The 17,825-nt window shown below is 43.2% G+C and overlaps 1 protein-coding gene across 2 annotated transcripts in view; it reads left to right on the top strand.

Moving 5' to 3' along the window:
* Window positions 1–17,825, top strand: part of SYN1 (synapsin I) — a 43,372-nt gene that overhangs the window by 2,557 nt on the left and 22,990 nt on the right. For both annotated transcript variants that reach the window (XM_012652330.1, XM_012652329.1), the window contains exons 2-5: window positions 8,501–8,558; window positions 8,661–8,752; window positions 9,677–9,833; window positions 9,992–10,081. In XM_012652330.1, the coding sequence (XP_012507784.1) occupies window positions 8,501–8,558; window positions 8,661–8,752; window positions 9,677–9,833; window positions 9,992–10,081 (397 nt within the window). The remainder of the gene's footprint in view (window positions 1–8,500; window positions 8,559–8,660; window positions 8,753–9,676; window positions 9,834–9,991; window positions 10,082–17,825) is intronic.

Raw genomic sequence — 17,825 nt, 5'->3', positions numbered from 1 at the left:
AGACTTTGCATGTGTCAGAATGTGGGAGGCATTTATTAAACACCACTATATACTAGGAAGAACTCTCCTTCAGCTTCCCTTCCTTCTAATGCCAACCACCAGCTGGCCTCACTATACCTTTTCCTCCATTCAACCCCACAATCATTTAATGAGCACTTATTGTATACTACTAAGAACCCTGTATCCAATGCCTCTTCTCCCCATCGGTAGTCCTAATTCCCCCCTCAACAGTCTCCATCCTGCCTTTCGCACTACACAATCCCGAAAGCTCATACCGTGTACTGTTTTCCATTTATTCTGAGTAGGCCCCTTCCCCCACTTAGTAGCCATCTTCCCAGCTGACCTTTCCTCTCCCAATTAACCCAGAAAGCACTTATTAATCTCTTACTGTATTCTGTTCTCATCCCTGCAGCAGGCTTCTCCGCTCTTTTCTCCATCAATCTGTAAAGCATTTATTGAGCACGTGCTATAATTCCTTCACCAACGTCCACTCACCGAGTTGCTATCTTCCTGGCTAAATTTGCTCCATTGAAGTCAACAAACGTTAATGAGGCCCCTGCTGGATATTGGTAACCACTGTCCTTTACACTTCCCTTCTCCACTCCGACCCTCCAGGCAGGTTCTTTGCTGCTTTTTCCTTGTTCCATCAAGCATTTATTATCTATCCAACACTGACAAGTCCCTTCCCCTCCCCATAACTGCAACTCCAATGTTTTCCATTTTTTCTTCTAATCTGCCCAGCAAGCATTTATTGAACACCTGCTGAATTCAGCGAAAGATCCATCCCTTCTGGCACCCCAGAAGCCCCCCTTTATCCCAGCAGCCCCTCCAGTCTTCTCCTCTAGTCAATCTAGCAAATATCTATTTAGTGTCTACTATGTGTGGGGTGGGGTGGACAAAAGGAGAGAGCCTGTGTACACCACGCTCAGCATGAGAAGCAGAGACCTGCTTCACCAACTTGCAGACCTTCAGAACCATGCAAGCTTTAGGGATTTCAGCCAGGAATGGAGGAGGAGTTGTGCCAAGTCTGTAATGCAAACTACACCTAAATACAGCCTGACACCTTTCCAACCAGACCTCACCGCTCTCATTCCTTCTTAGGTCTCGATCCCTCCATGGTTTAAAGTTGCAAACTCTGAGTTGAGACTCATCTCCCCCTTTTAGAGCTAATTTAGCCCAGTGTTTTTCAAACTGTGGGTCACCTATTGGCTTATGACCAGCATTTCACTTTCTTCATGAAGTTGGATAAATAAAAACATAAAATAGCAATATATTGCATATAGTAAGTGGAGTCATTGTTTAACAAAACTGTTATTTCAATAAAATATATGATCTGTAATGTATATTATACATGGCATATACTATATAATACATGTGTTATGTTATGGCTTTATAGTATATAATATATCTATATGTATATGTTTTTCTTCATGAAATGGAATAAAATAGAATAGGAAATATCAGACTGCATTGCACATAGTAAAGGTAATTATTTACTGAAACTTTCTTTCCAATATGTATGTATACATTGTATACATTCTAGATATACATACACATAATATGTAATATACAACATTTTATATGTTACATATTATATAAGACATTCTATATTGTCTTATATTTGTTGTATAACGTCTTATATAATATATTACATATATAGGATGAGTTATATACATATGTATAGAGTGGGTTATATAAACTATATTTCTTATTGTGGCTTCTTTTTTTAGATAGATTTCCCTGGAAGCAGACCCTGAGACTGAGATTTGCACGCAGGAGATTTATTGGGGAGAGCTCTTGGAAACAACACCTGTGGGGGAGGTGGTGTGGAAAGGAGGATTGGGCAGAGGGAAAAGTTGAGCTGTGATGCAACCACAACAGAGGCCTCAGCCGGTCCTCTCAGAAGTTCTGGTGCTGGGATGGCCCATTAGAGCTGTCCCAGTTGAGGAGGCCGCCAGGCTTTGGTATTTCTGCGTCAGTCATTGGCTGTCGGCTGGCCCCTGGAGGAGGCATAGCCTTGGGTGAGGCAAATCCCAGCTGCAGAGGCCAATTCCCAGGGAGGGACACGGCGTGAGCTGTCAGCGGCAGATATCCTAGAAGCTGGGGGCTAGATGTAAAGGCCTGAAGTGGTGAGGTAAGGATCTGGGGGGAGCATATAGTCACCCTTCGTACTGCTCAGATCCACTTGCTTCTCATAGCAAGTTCACCCCTTCAGGGAACAGCATTTCCAGAATTCTAACATCTTGTTTTCTGAGGGAAATTTGAAAGGGTATAGTAGTGGGATGAACTGCAGCGTCTGCTGCTGCAGTCGATTTCAAGGCCATAAGTGATATTCATTGTCTCCTTCCCTGTCATACATTCTAGATTCCCCTCACTCTCAGCTAGCACCTCTATTGGTCTCAGTGGCTCACCTCATCCTTGAGGGATCCTTGAGCCTTTAGTCTGTTAGTCCTCTCAGGCTGTGGCTGCTGTGCAGACCCCCACACTGTCCGCTTGCTGTCAGCGTTGAGCCAGGAACAACAGCGGATGCCCAGGTGGATCACCCAGGTGCCAAACATACTCCTCCCTGCCCGCACTGTGTGCCAGCAGCTCTGCCTCCTCCTGATGACCCGGGTCAGCCATGTCCCCTGCCAAGACAGTGACTCCTCTTCATGTCCCTCGACATGAGAAACCTGAAGTGCCCAGGTGGCAATCATAGCTTAGCGTTTAATGGGATTCTTGCTGTGTCCCCTGGTAGCAGTGTTCCCCCTTGGAGAACCAGGACCTCTAACCTTGCAGAGCCCTGAGGGAACAGGAAGCACAAATTCCAAAAATGGATCACTGGGATTGCTGGTAAGCTGGGCCACTCCTACTTTAACCTCTGTGTCCCCAGACCCATGTATTCTAACTGTTAGGAACATGGCACCTGCAGCGGTCATTGATTTAGGGTTTACACTGTGTTTTGAAGGATGGTGTGCCCATTCTTGCATGTTATCACCTCCAAGCCGGGGTCTTAGCTATGGCTGCAACAAATTGCTCCATCAGGCCAGCAGCTTCTGGGCGGTATGGTATGTAACACCATCAGCTGATTCCATGGTCATGGGCCCACTTTTGCACCTCCTTTACTTTGCCGTAAAGTGCGTCTTCTGGTCTGAGGCAGTGTTATGTGGGGTCCCATGCTGGTGGATCAAACATTGTGTAAGCCCTTGGACAGCAATGATGACTAAGGTCCTGCATTTAAAAAAGGCAAACCCATACGTGGAATATTCTAGTCAAAATAGATCACTACTCTTTGCAGGGTGAAAGGGGCCCAATGTAGTCAACGTGCTACCAAGGGGTTGGTTGGTCTTCTTGACGGATGGTGTCATATCAGGGACTCAGTGTCGATCTCTGTTGCTGACAGGTTGGACATTCAGTAATGTCCAGCTTCTCTCTCTGCTGCTATTGCCACTTCATTCATGTGCCCATCTGCTAGCACTGTGGTGGCTGGTCAGAGAGTCTGGCTGACATCATCCGGCTGACTCATCCTGTCTACCTGGCTGCCTGGTGCCACTTCCATGGTGAACGATGTCTGGTGGGTGTTAACACACAATACAGAGATCTTCACTCCTCACTTTTTGCACACTCCTGTATGTCCACCTGCATTTCTATATCCCAGCCTTTCTTGTCCTGCTCTTCCAATCTTCTAGGCCCCTGACCACCCAGCAAAGCCATTCACCACTGCCCATAAGTGAAAAAAATATATATATATTCTAATCTTAAACCACTTCTCTTTCCACACAAAGTAGATGATGAGGTGCACAGCCCGAAGCTCTGCCCACCAGGAGCTCTGCCACTGTCTTTCAAGGTCATCCCGAGTGGGGCTATAGTGCAGCCATTGGCCACTTTTTGGCTTCCATCCACATACCAAGACAACCCATTTGTTAACCAAGCTTAGGCTTTTTCCTCTTTCATCAGCTCGTTGTAACGAGCCCCCTTAGCTGAGGGACAGGCACTAACTAGCACGACAGTGGTAGAAGACATGGGGATCTGTGTTAGCTGCTCGTGTACCTTGCTCGGTCCTACCTGGGCTCAGTTCTGTCTGCTGGGCCTGTCTGACTTTATTGCTTGGTGGCTCTGGCAGGACCCCGCTCATAATGAGAGGTTCTGAATGCGTGGTCACTTGGTGCTCCATGGTCAAGCATTCTGTCTCTGTCAGGACCCAGTACTGCAGTGGAATTTGTTTCTCAAAAGGCATATGATTCTCTGCTGCAAATGGCATGGCCTTGCTCCAGAACCCTGAGGGCCTCCCACTCAGGTGTCCCATAAGCTCCACATGGCATCTTTCCCCACTGCTGACACCTCTAGTATCATAGGATCTGCCAGATCATATGGCCTAAGTGGCAGGACTGCTTGTACCACCCAGACTGGACCTGCTACAGAGCCCTTTTCTGCTCTGGCCCCCACTCAAAGCTGGTAGCTTTACATGTAACCTAGAATTTGGGTTAGAGCAGTATCTACAGGTGTGGAATATGCTGCCCCCAGAATGCGAAAAGGCCTACCAGGTGGTGTGCTTTTCTCTTTACGGCGGAAGGTGTGAGATGTAGCACTGTGCCCTATTCTTTGGAGGGGCTGTCGTGGCATATCCTGGACCACTGGATTCCTAAAAATTTTGCTAATGTGGCAGGACCCTAAGTCTTTGTAAGGTATATCTCCCACCCTGTGGAGTGCATGTGTCTTCTCAAGGCAATGTGTTAGTCATCTCTGGCTCATCTTGCACAGTCTGATGTAATCGATACAGTGGTCCAGTGTGATATTCTGTGGGATGTCCAGATGGCCCAGGTTCCTTTGGACTATATTATGATGCAGACTGAGAGAGTTAACATAGCGCTATGGCAAGACCATCAACAAATATTATTGTCAGTCTCATGTGTGAACTGTTTCTAATCCCTTTTTCTAATCAGAATAGAAAAGAATGCATTTGACAAATCAGTGGCCACCTGCCATACCTGAGGTCGTATTAATCTGCTCTAGAATGTCTAGCATGCCAGGAGCAATCAGGGGTACTGCTTGGTTGTGCTTGCAGGAGTTTACGAGCATTCTCTAGGATCCGTCCGGCCTCCACAGGGCCCAAACTGCTTAATTCAATGGAGATAAGGTGGGACCCACACCCCTGCATCCTTTAGATCTTTCCACCATCCCTCCTAGGATGCACACAACATTGGTTTTGATTAACTGTTTGGATTGGGGCACGGGGGTATATGCCATTTCAGACACTTCCATTTGGACTTCCCTACTACAATAGCTCTTATCCCACAGGGTAAGGAACCCATGCAGGGGTTCTGACAACTACCAAGTATGTCCCTGCAATTATGCATTTGTGAACTGGGGAAGTGACCACTGGATGGGTCTCTGAACCCAGTGGACACACTGTGAGCGGGACCTGGGCCAGGACTTCATTTATTACCTTTCTGCTACTGTGCTTCTCAACATGGCTGGTGTCACTGTCACCTGCAGATTTCTTATTGATTTCATAAGTTGGGCGTATCCTGTGCACCCTCTCATGGAACATAGGCATCTGGTGGGTTTTTCAGACTTAAGTAGTATATCTATTTTAACATGTCTGCTTCTTTGAGCCCTTTGATCTTTCCCTCCACTGTCTGCCATGGAAGTTCTGGCATTTCTGCTTCGCTTAGTGTGGGCCGTTGTTTTCTCCAAGCTTCCAAGAGTCATGCTAGCAGTGTGTTAGTAACATCTCTTAGGGTCCTTGCCAAGGTTTTAATTTCTGCATCCTGGAAGAGCGCTCCAGCCTCCTGTTCCACTCCCTTGAACCGTTGTCCTCAGGATCCAGTCCCATGCATACTTCCCTAGCTCCTGCAGATACAGATTAGCCACATTCTTCAGCTTCCACCTACCATTTCTCTCCTTCCTTTGCAAGCCTAGACTCTCTCCAGTAAGGTCGCTCTGGGATTTGGCCCGAATTTCTGGTCTGGTTTCCAGGAGCGGAGGTGGGAGTAGATTCTGAGAGGGGCAGTCATCGTCTTATAAGGCACCTGCTTCATTCAAGGCCTCTGCTTTATCTTCAAGCAGAGAGAAAGTCGATATTCTTCTAACGAGGGAGAGTGGTCTACTTCTGCAGGCCAGTGGGTTCAGGTGAGTCTGTAAGTTCAAAGTGTCTAACTGTGTCTGCCCAGATATCCCCATCCCAAGCCTCAGGGCCCACTCCTGTCCTATTAGGGCCCTCAGCATGGCACAGGAGACGTGCTGGGCCTGAGAATTCAACCTTCTCTGAAGCTCCACTGCACTTACAATTCATCCTGAGCCTGGTCCTCCTCGCTGTCTGCTCTCTGGCTGCAGAGCAGGGTTTCCTTAAACGCTGCCAGGGAGCTCCTCTGCCTTTCACAGTTTGCCTTGAATTGATGATTATTCACCCTGAGTGTGTCAGATCTTTCTTCAGCTACTCGGTGGCATTTAGGGAATAGTCACCCAAGTCTGGTTACCATTTCCCTCACACCTGTCAAGTGCCAGGGACATTTCATCAGCCAGTACCTTCCCTTCCACCAGAAACCCATGACGGCCACCATGAGGAGAAGGCACTGCTGCTCCCAAACCTCAGGGGCCTGCGCTGTACTCTCCCACAGAAGAGGAGAAGCCCCACACGGCATCTTTCCCCACTGCTGACACCTCCAATGTCATAGGGTCTGCCAGATCATATGGCCTAAGTGGCATCCTGCTTGCACCACAGCCTGGGCTTGCTGCAGAGCCCTTTGCCTTGCTCCAGCACGTCGGGGGCTGTCTGCTTCCCGCCTCTCACCACTGGCGGATCCTCACTGCCATCTGGCTACTGGGTGACCCAGCTCCAGAACCGCATTAGCGCCTTTGTAGGCTGACTTCCGTGGCCCACTGTTTCAGGTTGGGCTCCCTGGAAAGAGACTTTGAGGCAGAGATGTGCATGCAGGAGGCATACTGGGGATGCCTTTGGGCTCAGCACCTGTGAGGAGGGTAGGGCCGGGCGGAGGGAGAGGCTGGTCCACCATGCGGTTGCATCAGAGGCCTCAGCTGGTTCTCAGGGGAGCTCTGGACTGGGATGGTCCTTCAGAGCCCGCCAGGATTGAGGCGAGCAGGCCGGACTTTCTGCCCCCCTCGGAGACCGGATATAAGCCATGGGCTGCCCTCGCGAAGCAGGTGTGACCTTGGCCAAGGCAGTTCCCTGTGACAGAAGACAGTTCTCAGTGGGGGGACAACCATGAGCTGTCAGCAGCTGATAGTCAAGGTACATTGGCCCTGAAGAGGAGGCCTGAGCAGAACACGTCAGTATCCACTACACTTATGGTCAGAAAAGTTTTAAAAACAATGATACGCACTTATCCTCATGCATCAGTTTATAGATGAAAAACGTACAGGTCGGTGAGAGATTCTCTTCCGACACTTGTGAGGGGATGGTGTCAGCGACGGGGTATGCGTGTGTGTGTGTGTGTGTGTGTGTGTGTGTGAGAGAGAGAGAGAGAGAGAGACACAGACAGATAGACAGAGACAGAGAGGAAAAGGAAATAGCTGAACTTGGGGTCTCTCGCATGTGTCAGTCACCAGCGTCCATTTGTGCGGGGTGGATGTGTCAGAGTCCCCCAATTGTGTGCATGTCAATGACCAGTGGCACTGGGAGTGTCTCGTCCCCTCATCCCCCTTCCATGAGAAGCACGACTGGGGATGAGATTCCATCTGTGGAGAAGCCTGTCGGGTAGAAATCCTGGGCCTGGAGGAGGAGGCCACCAGAAACCAAGCCCAGCTGGGGATGGGCCTGGGGACAATGACATAGCAGTTCGTGAGCGGTTCGTGATATGCCTACTGCTGCTCCTACTCCTCCTCCCTCTTGTGGCTTCCCCTCATCCTCAACTGCACTCCTCCCCATCCCCATCGTTGCCAGCGACACTGGCTTCTTTAGAACCTCCCCAGCCTGCCCCCCTCAATCTGCTCCTCCTTTAGGATGCAGCTGCCCACCCACGGCCGTGTCCCTCCCAGCATGCAACCACGCATGGTGACGAATATGCTCCTCCTTGGGGAAGGGCCAGAGAGCAGAGAGATGCTTCAGGCCACACAAACAGACACAAGCCCTGAGACAGACACAGGCACACCTCATAGACACGTGTTTTCCAAGGTTCCTTGCCACTTACAGACCTCCCTACAATTTCAAAATATGTTCTAATTTACATAGTACTACTCGTTTTGCAAAGCTTTTCAAAAACATTTACAACAGCAGTGTGAGGAGCAGACTATACTTCGGGAAATGCCTGCTCTCTGTGGTTTAAGGACATTTTATGGTTTGCAATGTCCTTTAACATTTATGGACCTCCGTGAGGATTACAACAGACTTTATTGTTCACAAAGCACTGTTGATTTTTTCAAAGTATTGCAACACTTCTAAAGCACTTTATGGTTTCTCTAGTAGCACTAAAGGGGCAAAGAGGTCAAGGGACGGGCCTGGGTTTTGTCTTCCGTTCTGAGATTTGAGCATTAATGCATGTGCTCTGTTTTTCTTCTCCAGGGCAAAATACTTCAAAGGGAAAAAGATCCATGGAGAAATTGACATTAAAGTAGAACAAGTAAGTTGGGGCAGGTGGACCTGGAAGCCAACTGCCCGGACTGCGATCTGAGTGATCTTTTTTGTTGATGTGGGTGAATCACCAATTTTCTCTCCTTCCCAGGCTGAATTCTCTGATCTCAACCTCGTGGCTCATGCCAATGGTGGATTCTCTGTGGACATGGAAGTTCTTCGGAATGGGGTGAAGGTCATGCGGTGAGTATGAGAAGAGTACCTTGGTGTTATGGGAGAGACGTAAGGACTCCCCGAGAGCTGGGGGAGAGTCCCTACCTCCCCACCCATCCTTCTGTGAGCAAGAACTTAGATGCAGAATATGGAGAGATAGCTTTTCTGAAGAAGAAGAGCCAAGGACCCCAGCAGACCACAAGCCAAACTTTTCAATTATTAATTAAACAAACATTTGTTAAGCATCTAAGTGCATGCCAGGTGCTGCTTTCAGCACTTTCCATTCAACAAATACATATTGAGCACCTACTCTGTGCCGGGAGCTATTCTACACACTGAAAGACAAGAAAACCTTGGCTTTATGAAGCTTACATTCTACTGTGGGATACACACAATAAACAAATAAATTTAAAAATGCGAAAGAGCTAAGAAAAATATAGCAGTAAAGCCGATGTAGGATTGTTGGATGGTGGTGGGGTCTTCGGTTTGGATGGGGTGGCCCAGTAGCGTCAGGGGCATTTGAGGAAAGACCTGAAGGAGGTGAAAGAATGATCCATGCAGATATCTAGCAGGGGGTGGGATGTTTTAGGCTGAAGGATCAGCCTTTGTAGAGGCCCTGAGGTTAGAATTTATTCTGGGCAGCAAACTTTGAAGACAGCTGGTAGGCTGAGAGATTGTGACCAGGGCGCTGTCAGAGCTGAGTGGGTGAGCTGCAGGCTGACCGTGGTGAGGAGGGGAGCAGATAGGAAAGGCTTAAAGGGGGTCACCAGGTGAGAAAAGGGTAGAAGGGGTGCATGAGGCAGAGGGAATAGCTTGAGCGTGTGCACAGAGGTTAAGAAACCATTTTTGCAATTTCTAGGAGCTGTGGATATTTAGAAACTAGGTCCTTGCTCCAAGGGTGGTGGGAAACTTCTTGGGGGGGGACCCTCAACACTCCTACCCCTGCCACCCCAGGTCTCTGAAGCCAGACTTCGTGCTGATCCGCCAGCACGCCTTCAGCATGGCGCGCAACGGAGACTACCGCAGTTTGGTCATCGGGCTGCAATATGCTGGAATCCCCAGTGTTAACTCCTTACATTCTGTCTACAACTTCTGTGACAAGCCCTGGGTGGTAAGTGACAGAAAGAGTGCCACTGGCAGAGGGAATAGCTTGTGCATGTACGTGGGAGCCTGAAAGCACCCTGATTTGGGGGAAGCGAGGACGTCCAGATGCTCAGAGATTCCTTCCAGGTGAAGGACTCACGGGCCTGTCTCTCCTGCTTCTCATAGTTTGCCCAGATGGTTCGACTGCACAAGAAGCTGGGGACAGAGGAATTCCCTCTAATCGATCAGACCTTCTACCCCAATCACAAAGAAATGGTGAGTTTGGAGGAAATAGAGTGGGAAGGAGGGAAAAGAGTCGTAAGTACTGCAATAACATTACCCATGTGTGTGTTACCGGTGGTACGGTATCGGAGAGGGCAGCCGCTGTGTGAATGTGGAGGCATGAAGTTGCTTGGTGACAGGGTCTGTTGATGCCATGAATTTCCTTACAGTGACAAGTGTGAATTAAATCATCAATCCCAATATTTATCAGATCCTGTTGCTCATATTATCTGTTTTTACCAGTATTAAAAATCAATTTCTAAATTCACAGAATTAATGTAATGAATCAGATTATATTACATATAGGAGAAATCAAATCATTGTTACTAAGAGTATCAAATATTCCTCCTGATGAAATTTTACCCATATTTCTAGCCAGGCGTGGTGGCACACACCTGTAGTCCCAGTTACTTGGGAGACTGAGGCAGGAGGATTGCTGTAGCCCAGGAGTTTGAGGTTGCTGTGAGCTATGATGACACCACTGCACTCTAGCCCAGGCAACAGATCAAGACCCTGTCTCAAAAAAAAAGAAAATAAAAAATTTTTTAGAAAAAGAAATCTTACCTGTATTTCAAATTAGGATTGCCGATAAAAATTATCAGTATAAATGGTATAAATTGTTTATAAATAGAAATTAAATTGTTAGTTACTATATCACATAATATAATCACTAATATTACAAATTGTCACCAATACTGCAATTATTATTACTGATGTAAATTATGAATACCTGTTATGAATTATGTTATAGCTTCTAATAGAAATCAAATAATCATTGCTAGCATTATCGAAGATTATAGATATTATTACAAATGATTATTGACATTACAAACTATGCTGTAATATAAATTATAGGTGCCTGTTTTGAATTATATTATACTTAATAATAGAAATTGAACTATTACTAATATCATTAAATATAACAGCTAATATTACAATTGATTACCAGTGTTACAAATTAAGTTTACCAATATAAACAATTAGTACCTATGTTGTGAATTAAGTTATAATTACTAAAAGAAATTAAACTATTAGTACAAACAGTATAAAATATTGTTACAGATACAAATTATTACCAATTATACAAATTAAGATTACCAATATAAATTATGAGTACCACAGTTATTAATCAGATTTTAGTTACAAATAGAAATTGAGCCTTTAGAAAAAAAAAGAAATTGAATCAGTGTTGTTAATGCCATCAGATTTTACAACTAATTTTGCAAATTTTTACTAACGAGACAAATTATGTTTATTTATGCAAATAAGCACAATTTTATAACTAAAATTATAATTAAATATCAATACTGACCCAATATTACCAACTTCATTAAATAAACATTGATATTAATATTACAAACACTTACCAGTATTACAAATTATGGTCACTGATATGTTAACAGTATTACGAATTAAGTTTACAGATAAAGATTGTATCATTAGTTCTAAGGAAACCCAATTTGGTTTATCATTATTATTATTATGCATTCTTTGAGACACAGTAGAGCAGAATGTGAGTAAGAGCATGGACTCCATAGCCAGAATTTCTGTATAGGAATCCTAGCCCCACAACTAATTAGCTGCCTAACATAGGAAAAGTTACTAAACACTCTGTACGTACTTCCATAGAGCTGGTGTAACAAGGAGATTACTTAATAAATGTAAAGTGGTTAGAACGCTACATCTAGCATATATTAACTGCACCTAAGTGTTGATGAAGTTCTCCTTCTATTCCTAGTTGGTTGAGTGTTTTTATCATGAAAGGATATTAGATTTTGTCAAATGCCACTTTTGTGTTTATTGACATGATCATGTGGGTTTTGTGCTTTATTCTATGAATATGATGTATTACATTAATTGAATTTTATGCAAGTTGATATGTTCATAAGTTTGTTTATGATATGTCTAGGTGTAGACACTTACATTCTTTTTTTTTGAGACAGGGTTTTGCTCGGTCACCTAGGCTACAGTGCAGTGGCATCATCATAGCTCACTGCAACCTCAAACTCCTGGGTTAAAGTGATCCTCCTGTCTCAGCCTCCCAAGTAGCTGGGACTACAGGCATGCGCCACCACGCCTGGCTAATTTTTTTATTTTTTTGTAGAGACAGGCTCTTGATTTTGCTCAGGCTGATTTCAAACCCCTGACCTCAAGCAATCCTCCTGTCTCAGCCTCCCAAAGTGCTAGGAGTATAGGCGTGAGCAACTGCATCCAGTGCCACTTGCATTCTTGGGCTAAATTTCACTTGGTCATGGTGTAAATTCTTTTTATATGTTGTGGGATTATGTTTGTTAGTATTTTTTTTGAGAATTATTGTATCTATATTCATTTTAAACACTTGGTAGAATTCACCAGTGAAGACATCTGGTCTTGGTCATTTCTTTGTAAGAGTTTATTTTTTTATTCCTAATTCAATCTCTTCACTTGTTATAGGTCTATGCAGATTTTCCATTTCTTCTTGGGTCAGTTTTGGTAGTTTGTGTCTTTCTAGGAATTTGTCAATTTCGAAAAGTTTTCCAATTTATTGGCATACAATTGTTCATAGTACTCTCTTATAATCCTTTTTATTTCTGTAAGGTCAGTAGTAATATCCCCTCTTTTATTCCTGATTTTAGTAATTAGAATTTTCTGTCTTTTTTTCTTAGTCTAAAGATTTGTTAATTTTGTTGATCTTTTCAACAAACCAATTTTTTTGTTTCATTGGTTTCTCTATTGTGTTTCTATTCTCCATGTTATTTATTTACACTCTGATCTTTGTTACTTCTTTCCTTCTGCGTGCTTTGGGCTTAGTTTGCTGTTCTTTTTCTAATTTCTCAAGATGAAAGATTAGGTTATTGATTTTGATATCTTTCTTCTTTTTATATATGGATATTTACAACTAGGAATTTCCCTCTAAGCACAACTTTAGCTGCATCCCTTAAGTTTTGGCCTGTTGTATTTTCATTTTCATTCATCTCAAAGTATCTTCTAATTTCCCTTGTGATTTCTTCTTTGACCCATTGGTTATTTAGGAGTGCATCATTTACTTTTCACATATTTGTAAATTTCCCAAATTTCCTTCTGTTATTAATGTCTAATTTCATTCTGTTGTGGTCAGAGAATGTACTTTGTATGATTTCAGTCCTTTTACATTTATTGAGATTTGTTTTCTGGCTTAACATATGGTCTGTCTTGGAGAATATTCCATGTGGACTTGAGAGGAATGTGCATTCGGCCATTGTAAGGTGTTCTATAGATGTCTGTTATGTCTAGTTGGTTTATAGTGTTGTTCAAGTTTTTTTTTGGTTGATCCTCTGTCTAGTTGTCTTACCCATTTCTTTACGTGGGGTATTGAAGTCTCCAACTATTATTGTTGAATTGTCTATTTCTCACTCCAATTCTGCCTGGTTTTGTTTCATATATTTTGGGGCTCTGTTGTTAGGTGCTTATATGTTAATCATTGTTATATCCTTTTGATGGATTGACCCTTTTATCATTATGAAATGTCCTTCTTTATCTCTAGTACCAATTTCTCTTTTAAAGTCCATTTTATCTGATAGTATTGCCATTCCAGCTCTCTTTTGGTTACAGTTTGCATGGTAAATCTTTTTCTATCCATTTGCTTTCAATTTATTTGTGTCTTTGAATCTAAAATGTGTCTCTTACAGATAGTACATAGTTGAGTCACATTTTTCATCCATTCTGCCTATTAATTGGAATGTTTAATTCATGTACATTAATATAATTACTGATACGGTAGAATTTATGTTTGCAATTTTGCTATTTATTTTCTATATATCTTAATGTTTTGTTCTTGTACTTCTCTATTAATGCCTCCTTTTATGTTAAACAGATGTTTTCTAGTGTACCATTTTAATTTTTTTGTTGTTTCTTTCCTATGTATTTTTTAAAAATTATTTTCTTAGTGGTTTCCCTGGGGGTTACAATTAACATCATAATTTATACCACTCTAGTTAAAATTAATACCAAATTAATTTCAGTAATATAAAAAAAACTTTGCCTGTATATAAGCATTGCTTCACCCCTCCTTATGCTGTTATTTTCAAACAAATTACATCTTTACATATTGTGTTTCATGCCTGTAGTCTTAGCACTCTGGGAGGCCGAGGCAGGAGAATCACTTGAGATCAGGAGTTCAAGATCAGCCTAAGCAAGAGTGAGACCCTGTCTCTACTAAAAATAGAAAAATGAGCCAAGCATGGTGGCACATGCCTGTAGTCCCAGCTGCTCAGGAGGCTGAGGCAGGAGGATCCCTTAAGCTCAGGGGTTTGAGGTTGCTGTGAGCTAGGCTGATGCCACGGCACTCTAGCCCAGATGACAGAGCAAGATTCTGTCTCAAAAAAAAAAAAAGACACATTGTGTGCCCATGAACATATATTTATAGTTATTGCTTTATGCAGTTGTCTTTTAAATCAGATAGGAGGAAAAATACTATAAATTTTAAAATGCATTTATACTGCATTTTATATTTACCTATGAAGTTATGTTTACAGGTGCTCTTTATTTCTTCATGTAGATTTGAGGTACTGTCTAATGTCATTTCATTTCGGCCTGAAGGACTCCCTTTAGTATTTCTTGTAGGAAAAGCATGCTAGTGATGAATTATCTCAGTTTTTATTTATCTGTGAATGTCTTAATTTCTCCTTCATTTTTGAAAGATAATTTTGCTGGTTATAGAATTCATGGTTGACAGTCCTTTTCTTTCAGCCCTTTGAATATGTTGTCCTACTGCCTTTTGACTTTGGGGTTTTTAATGAGAAATCAGCTGCCAGTCTTATTGAGGATCTCTTGTATATGATGAATCATTTCCCTCTTACAACTTTCAAGATTCTCTCTTTGTCTTTGTCTTTCATAAGTTTGTTTATGCTGGTCTACGGTTATACCACCCTGAATGTGCCCAATCTCATCTGATCTCGGAAGCTAAGCAGGGTCGGGCCTGGTTAGTACTTGGAAGGGAGCTTGTTTATGATGTGTCTAGATATATATCTCTTTGAATTTATCCTACTTGGAATTCAGTGAGCGTCTTGAATGCATAGGTTAATGTTTTTCATGAAATTTGAGAGGTTTTTAGCCATTTTTCCTTCAAATATTCTTTCTTGCACCTTTTTTTCTCTCTCCCCTCTCCTTCTGGGATTTCCATTTTGTTCATGTTTATATGCTTGATGGTGTTCCACAGGCCTCTAGGGCTCTGTTCATTTTGTTTATTTTTTTCCTTTCTCTTCCTCCGATTGGATTATCTTACCTAACCTATCTTTAAAATTCACTGATTCTTTTTTTTTGAGACAGAGTTTCAAAAAACTCTAGAGTGCCATGGCGTCAGCCTCGCTCACAGCAACCTCAAACACCCAGGCTCAAGCCATCCTCCTGCCTCAGTCTCCTGAGTAGCCGGGTCTATAGGTGTGCACCACAATATCCAGCTAATTTTTTATTTCTATTTTTAGTTGCCCAGCTAATTTTTTCTATTTTTAGTAGAGACAGGGTCTTGCTCTTGCTCAGGCTGGTCTCGAACTCCTGACCTCAAGCTGTTCCCTTGCCTCGGCCTCCCAGAGTGCTAGGATTACAGGTGTGAGCCACCATGCCCAGCCAAAATTCACTGATTCTTTATTTTGCCAGCTCAAAGCTACTATTGAAACCCCTCTAATGAATTTTTCATTTCAGTTATTATGCTTTTATCTTCAGAATTTCTTTTTTACATAATTTCTCTTTATTGATAGTCTCTATTTATTAGGACAGCATTTTCATACTTTCCTTTAGTTCTTTAGACATGATTTCCTTTAGTTCTTTGAAAATATTAAAAATCACTGATTTATAATCTTTGTCTATTAAGTCTAACATCTGGGCTCCCTCAAGGACAGTGTTTGCTTTTTTCCCTGTGTTTGGGCCACACCTTTTGTTTCTTTGCATCTCTGATAAATTTTTGTTGAAAACTGAACATTTTGATAATATAATGTGGCAACTCTAGAAATCAGATCCTTCCCCCTCCCCAGGGTTTTTTTGTTGCTTTTTGCTTGTTTTTTAGTGACTTTCTTGAACTAATTCTGTAAAGTCTGTATTCTTTGTCATGTGTGGCCACTGAAGTCTCTGCTCCATTAGCTTAGTGATCAGCTAATGACTGGACAGATATTTCTTTAAACACCCGGAACAGTAAGTCTCCCAGCCTTTGCTGATGGGCTCTGTGTACATGTTGGAGTGTACCTTTAATGTTCAGGCAGACTGTTTACAACTTGGCCTTAGCCTTCACTTCCTGCTTGTGCAGAGCTTCGAGGTCAACCAGAGATCTTAGCCGTGCACACAGCCCATGCATATTTGTGGCTTTCTAGATGCCTACGAATATGCCAGAGCTTTTCAAGGCCTCCTATGGACATCTCATTACCTAGATGTTCATTTTAAGTTTTTTGGTCAGCTTGTTATTTGTCCTAAATGTTATCTGTTTTGTGAAATGGCCATACGTGCAAAGCGACCCCCAGACACAGAAGGAGCAGAGAAACCAAAGAATGAGACAGACGAATCCAGTTTGTCAGTGGAGGGTGATCTATTGGGGAACTTGTGGACAGATGCGTGGTCTTGGGCAGCAGCAAGACAGCTAGATCTTTGCACTGTTAACCCCGAGACCCAGGGCTTACATACTATAGGAAAAGGGCATACATGCTCTATAGGGAAGGTACAGGACAATTAAAATCAACCTTCCAGGAAAAGACAAGAATGAAAACAAACAAAAAGCAACAAAAACAAACCCCGGGGAGGGGGAAGAGTCTGATTTCTAGAGTTGTCACATTATATTATCAAAATGTTCAGTTTTCAACAAAAATTTATGAGAGATGCAAAAAAACAAAAAGTGTGGCCCAAACACAGGGAAAAAAGCAAACACTGTCCCCGAGGAAGTCCAGATTTATGTATGTCATAGCCTGTAATTTGTGCGATAACATCAAGGTTGTTTTGACCTACGGGCAGGAGTTATGGTAAACATGTGCCCTTACACAAGGAAAAGCAGATAAAGTGGCAATCTTAGTGGAATTCCTGGATCTGGAAGTTATTCAGAAGTCAACATAGCAGATTAGCGTCTGATGGAGTTACTTTAGCCTCCACGTTATCGCTACCTCAGGCCGCTGCTATGTTAAATAATTGTTGCTGGTTGTTTCTGAACGGTGTCCCCAGAGAAAGCTGTTTGTACCAGATGAGCCCTGTGGGGATTTTCCAGAAAAGTGCCAGACAGGTCAAATAAAGATAGTTCTTAGGGAATGGGGTTTTGGAGGAACTCCAACCCCGTTCTGCCTCCTCCAGTGGTTGCAAGGCTGCCAGTTTTCAATGGGATTGCAGAGCTGTTGGTTTTCAAGGCTCTTGCAGAGGTGGGGAGAAGGGGGTGGGTACAGGGAAAAATCAAATGCCACAACGTTTACTATTCTTTCCAAGATTCGGCCATTTTTCTTGAATAAATGCTTCCTGAATTGTAAATTTTGGTCAATTTCCAGAGTTCTGACAAAGTTGGTTTAGACAATTTTTGCCAGTGTTCTCATTGTTTTTATGGAGGAAAGGATGTTCCTAGGCTCTTACTCTGACGTTTCCGCTGACGTTACCTCCAGACATAGCTTGCTCTTTCCCAGCTCCAGCCGTACCTAATAGTATTTTAAGCCAACATCTGGGAGCTAAATGTACTCATAGTGTACTCATAGCTACTGGCATATACTTGCTTCTAGGCTCGCACTCTCTCTCTCTCTCTCTCTCTCTCTCTCTCTCTCTC

This window comes from Propithecus coquereli, unplaced genomic scaffold (genome assembly GCF_000956105.1).
Source record: "Propithecus coquereli isolate 6110/MARCELLA unplaced genomic scaffold, Pcoq_1.0 Scaffold388, whole genome shotgun sequence".
Classification (NCBI taxonomy): Eukaryota; Metazoa; Chordata; class Mammalia; order Primates; family Indriidae; genus Propithecus; species Propithecus coquereli.
Note: the sequence above shows the minus strand (reverse complement) of the source record. Positions and strands in the feature narration are given on the sequence as shown.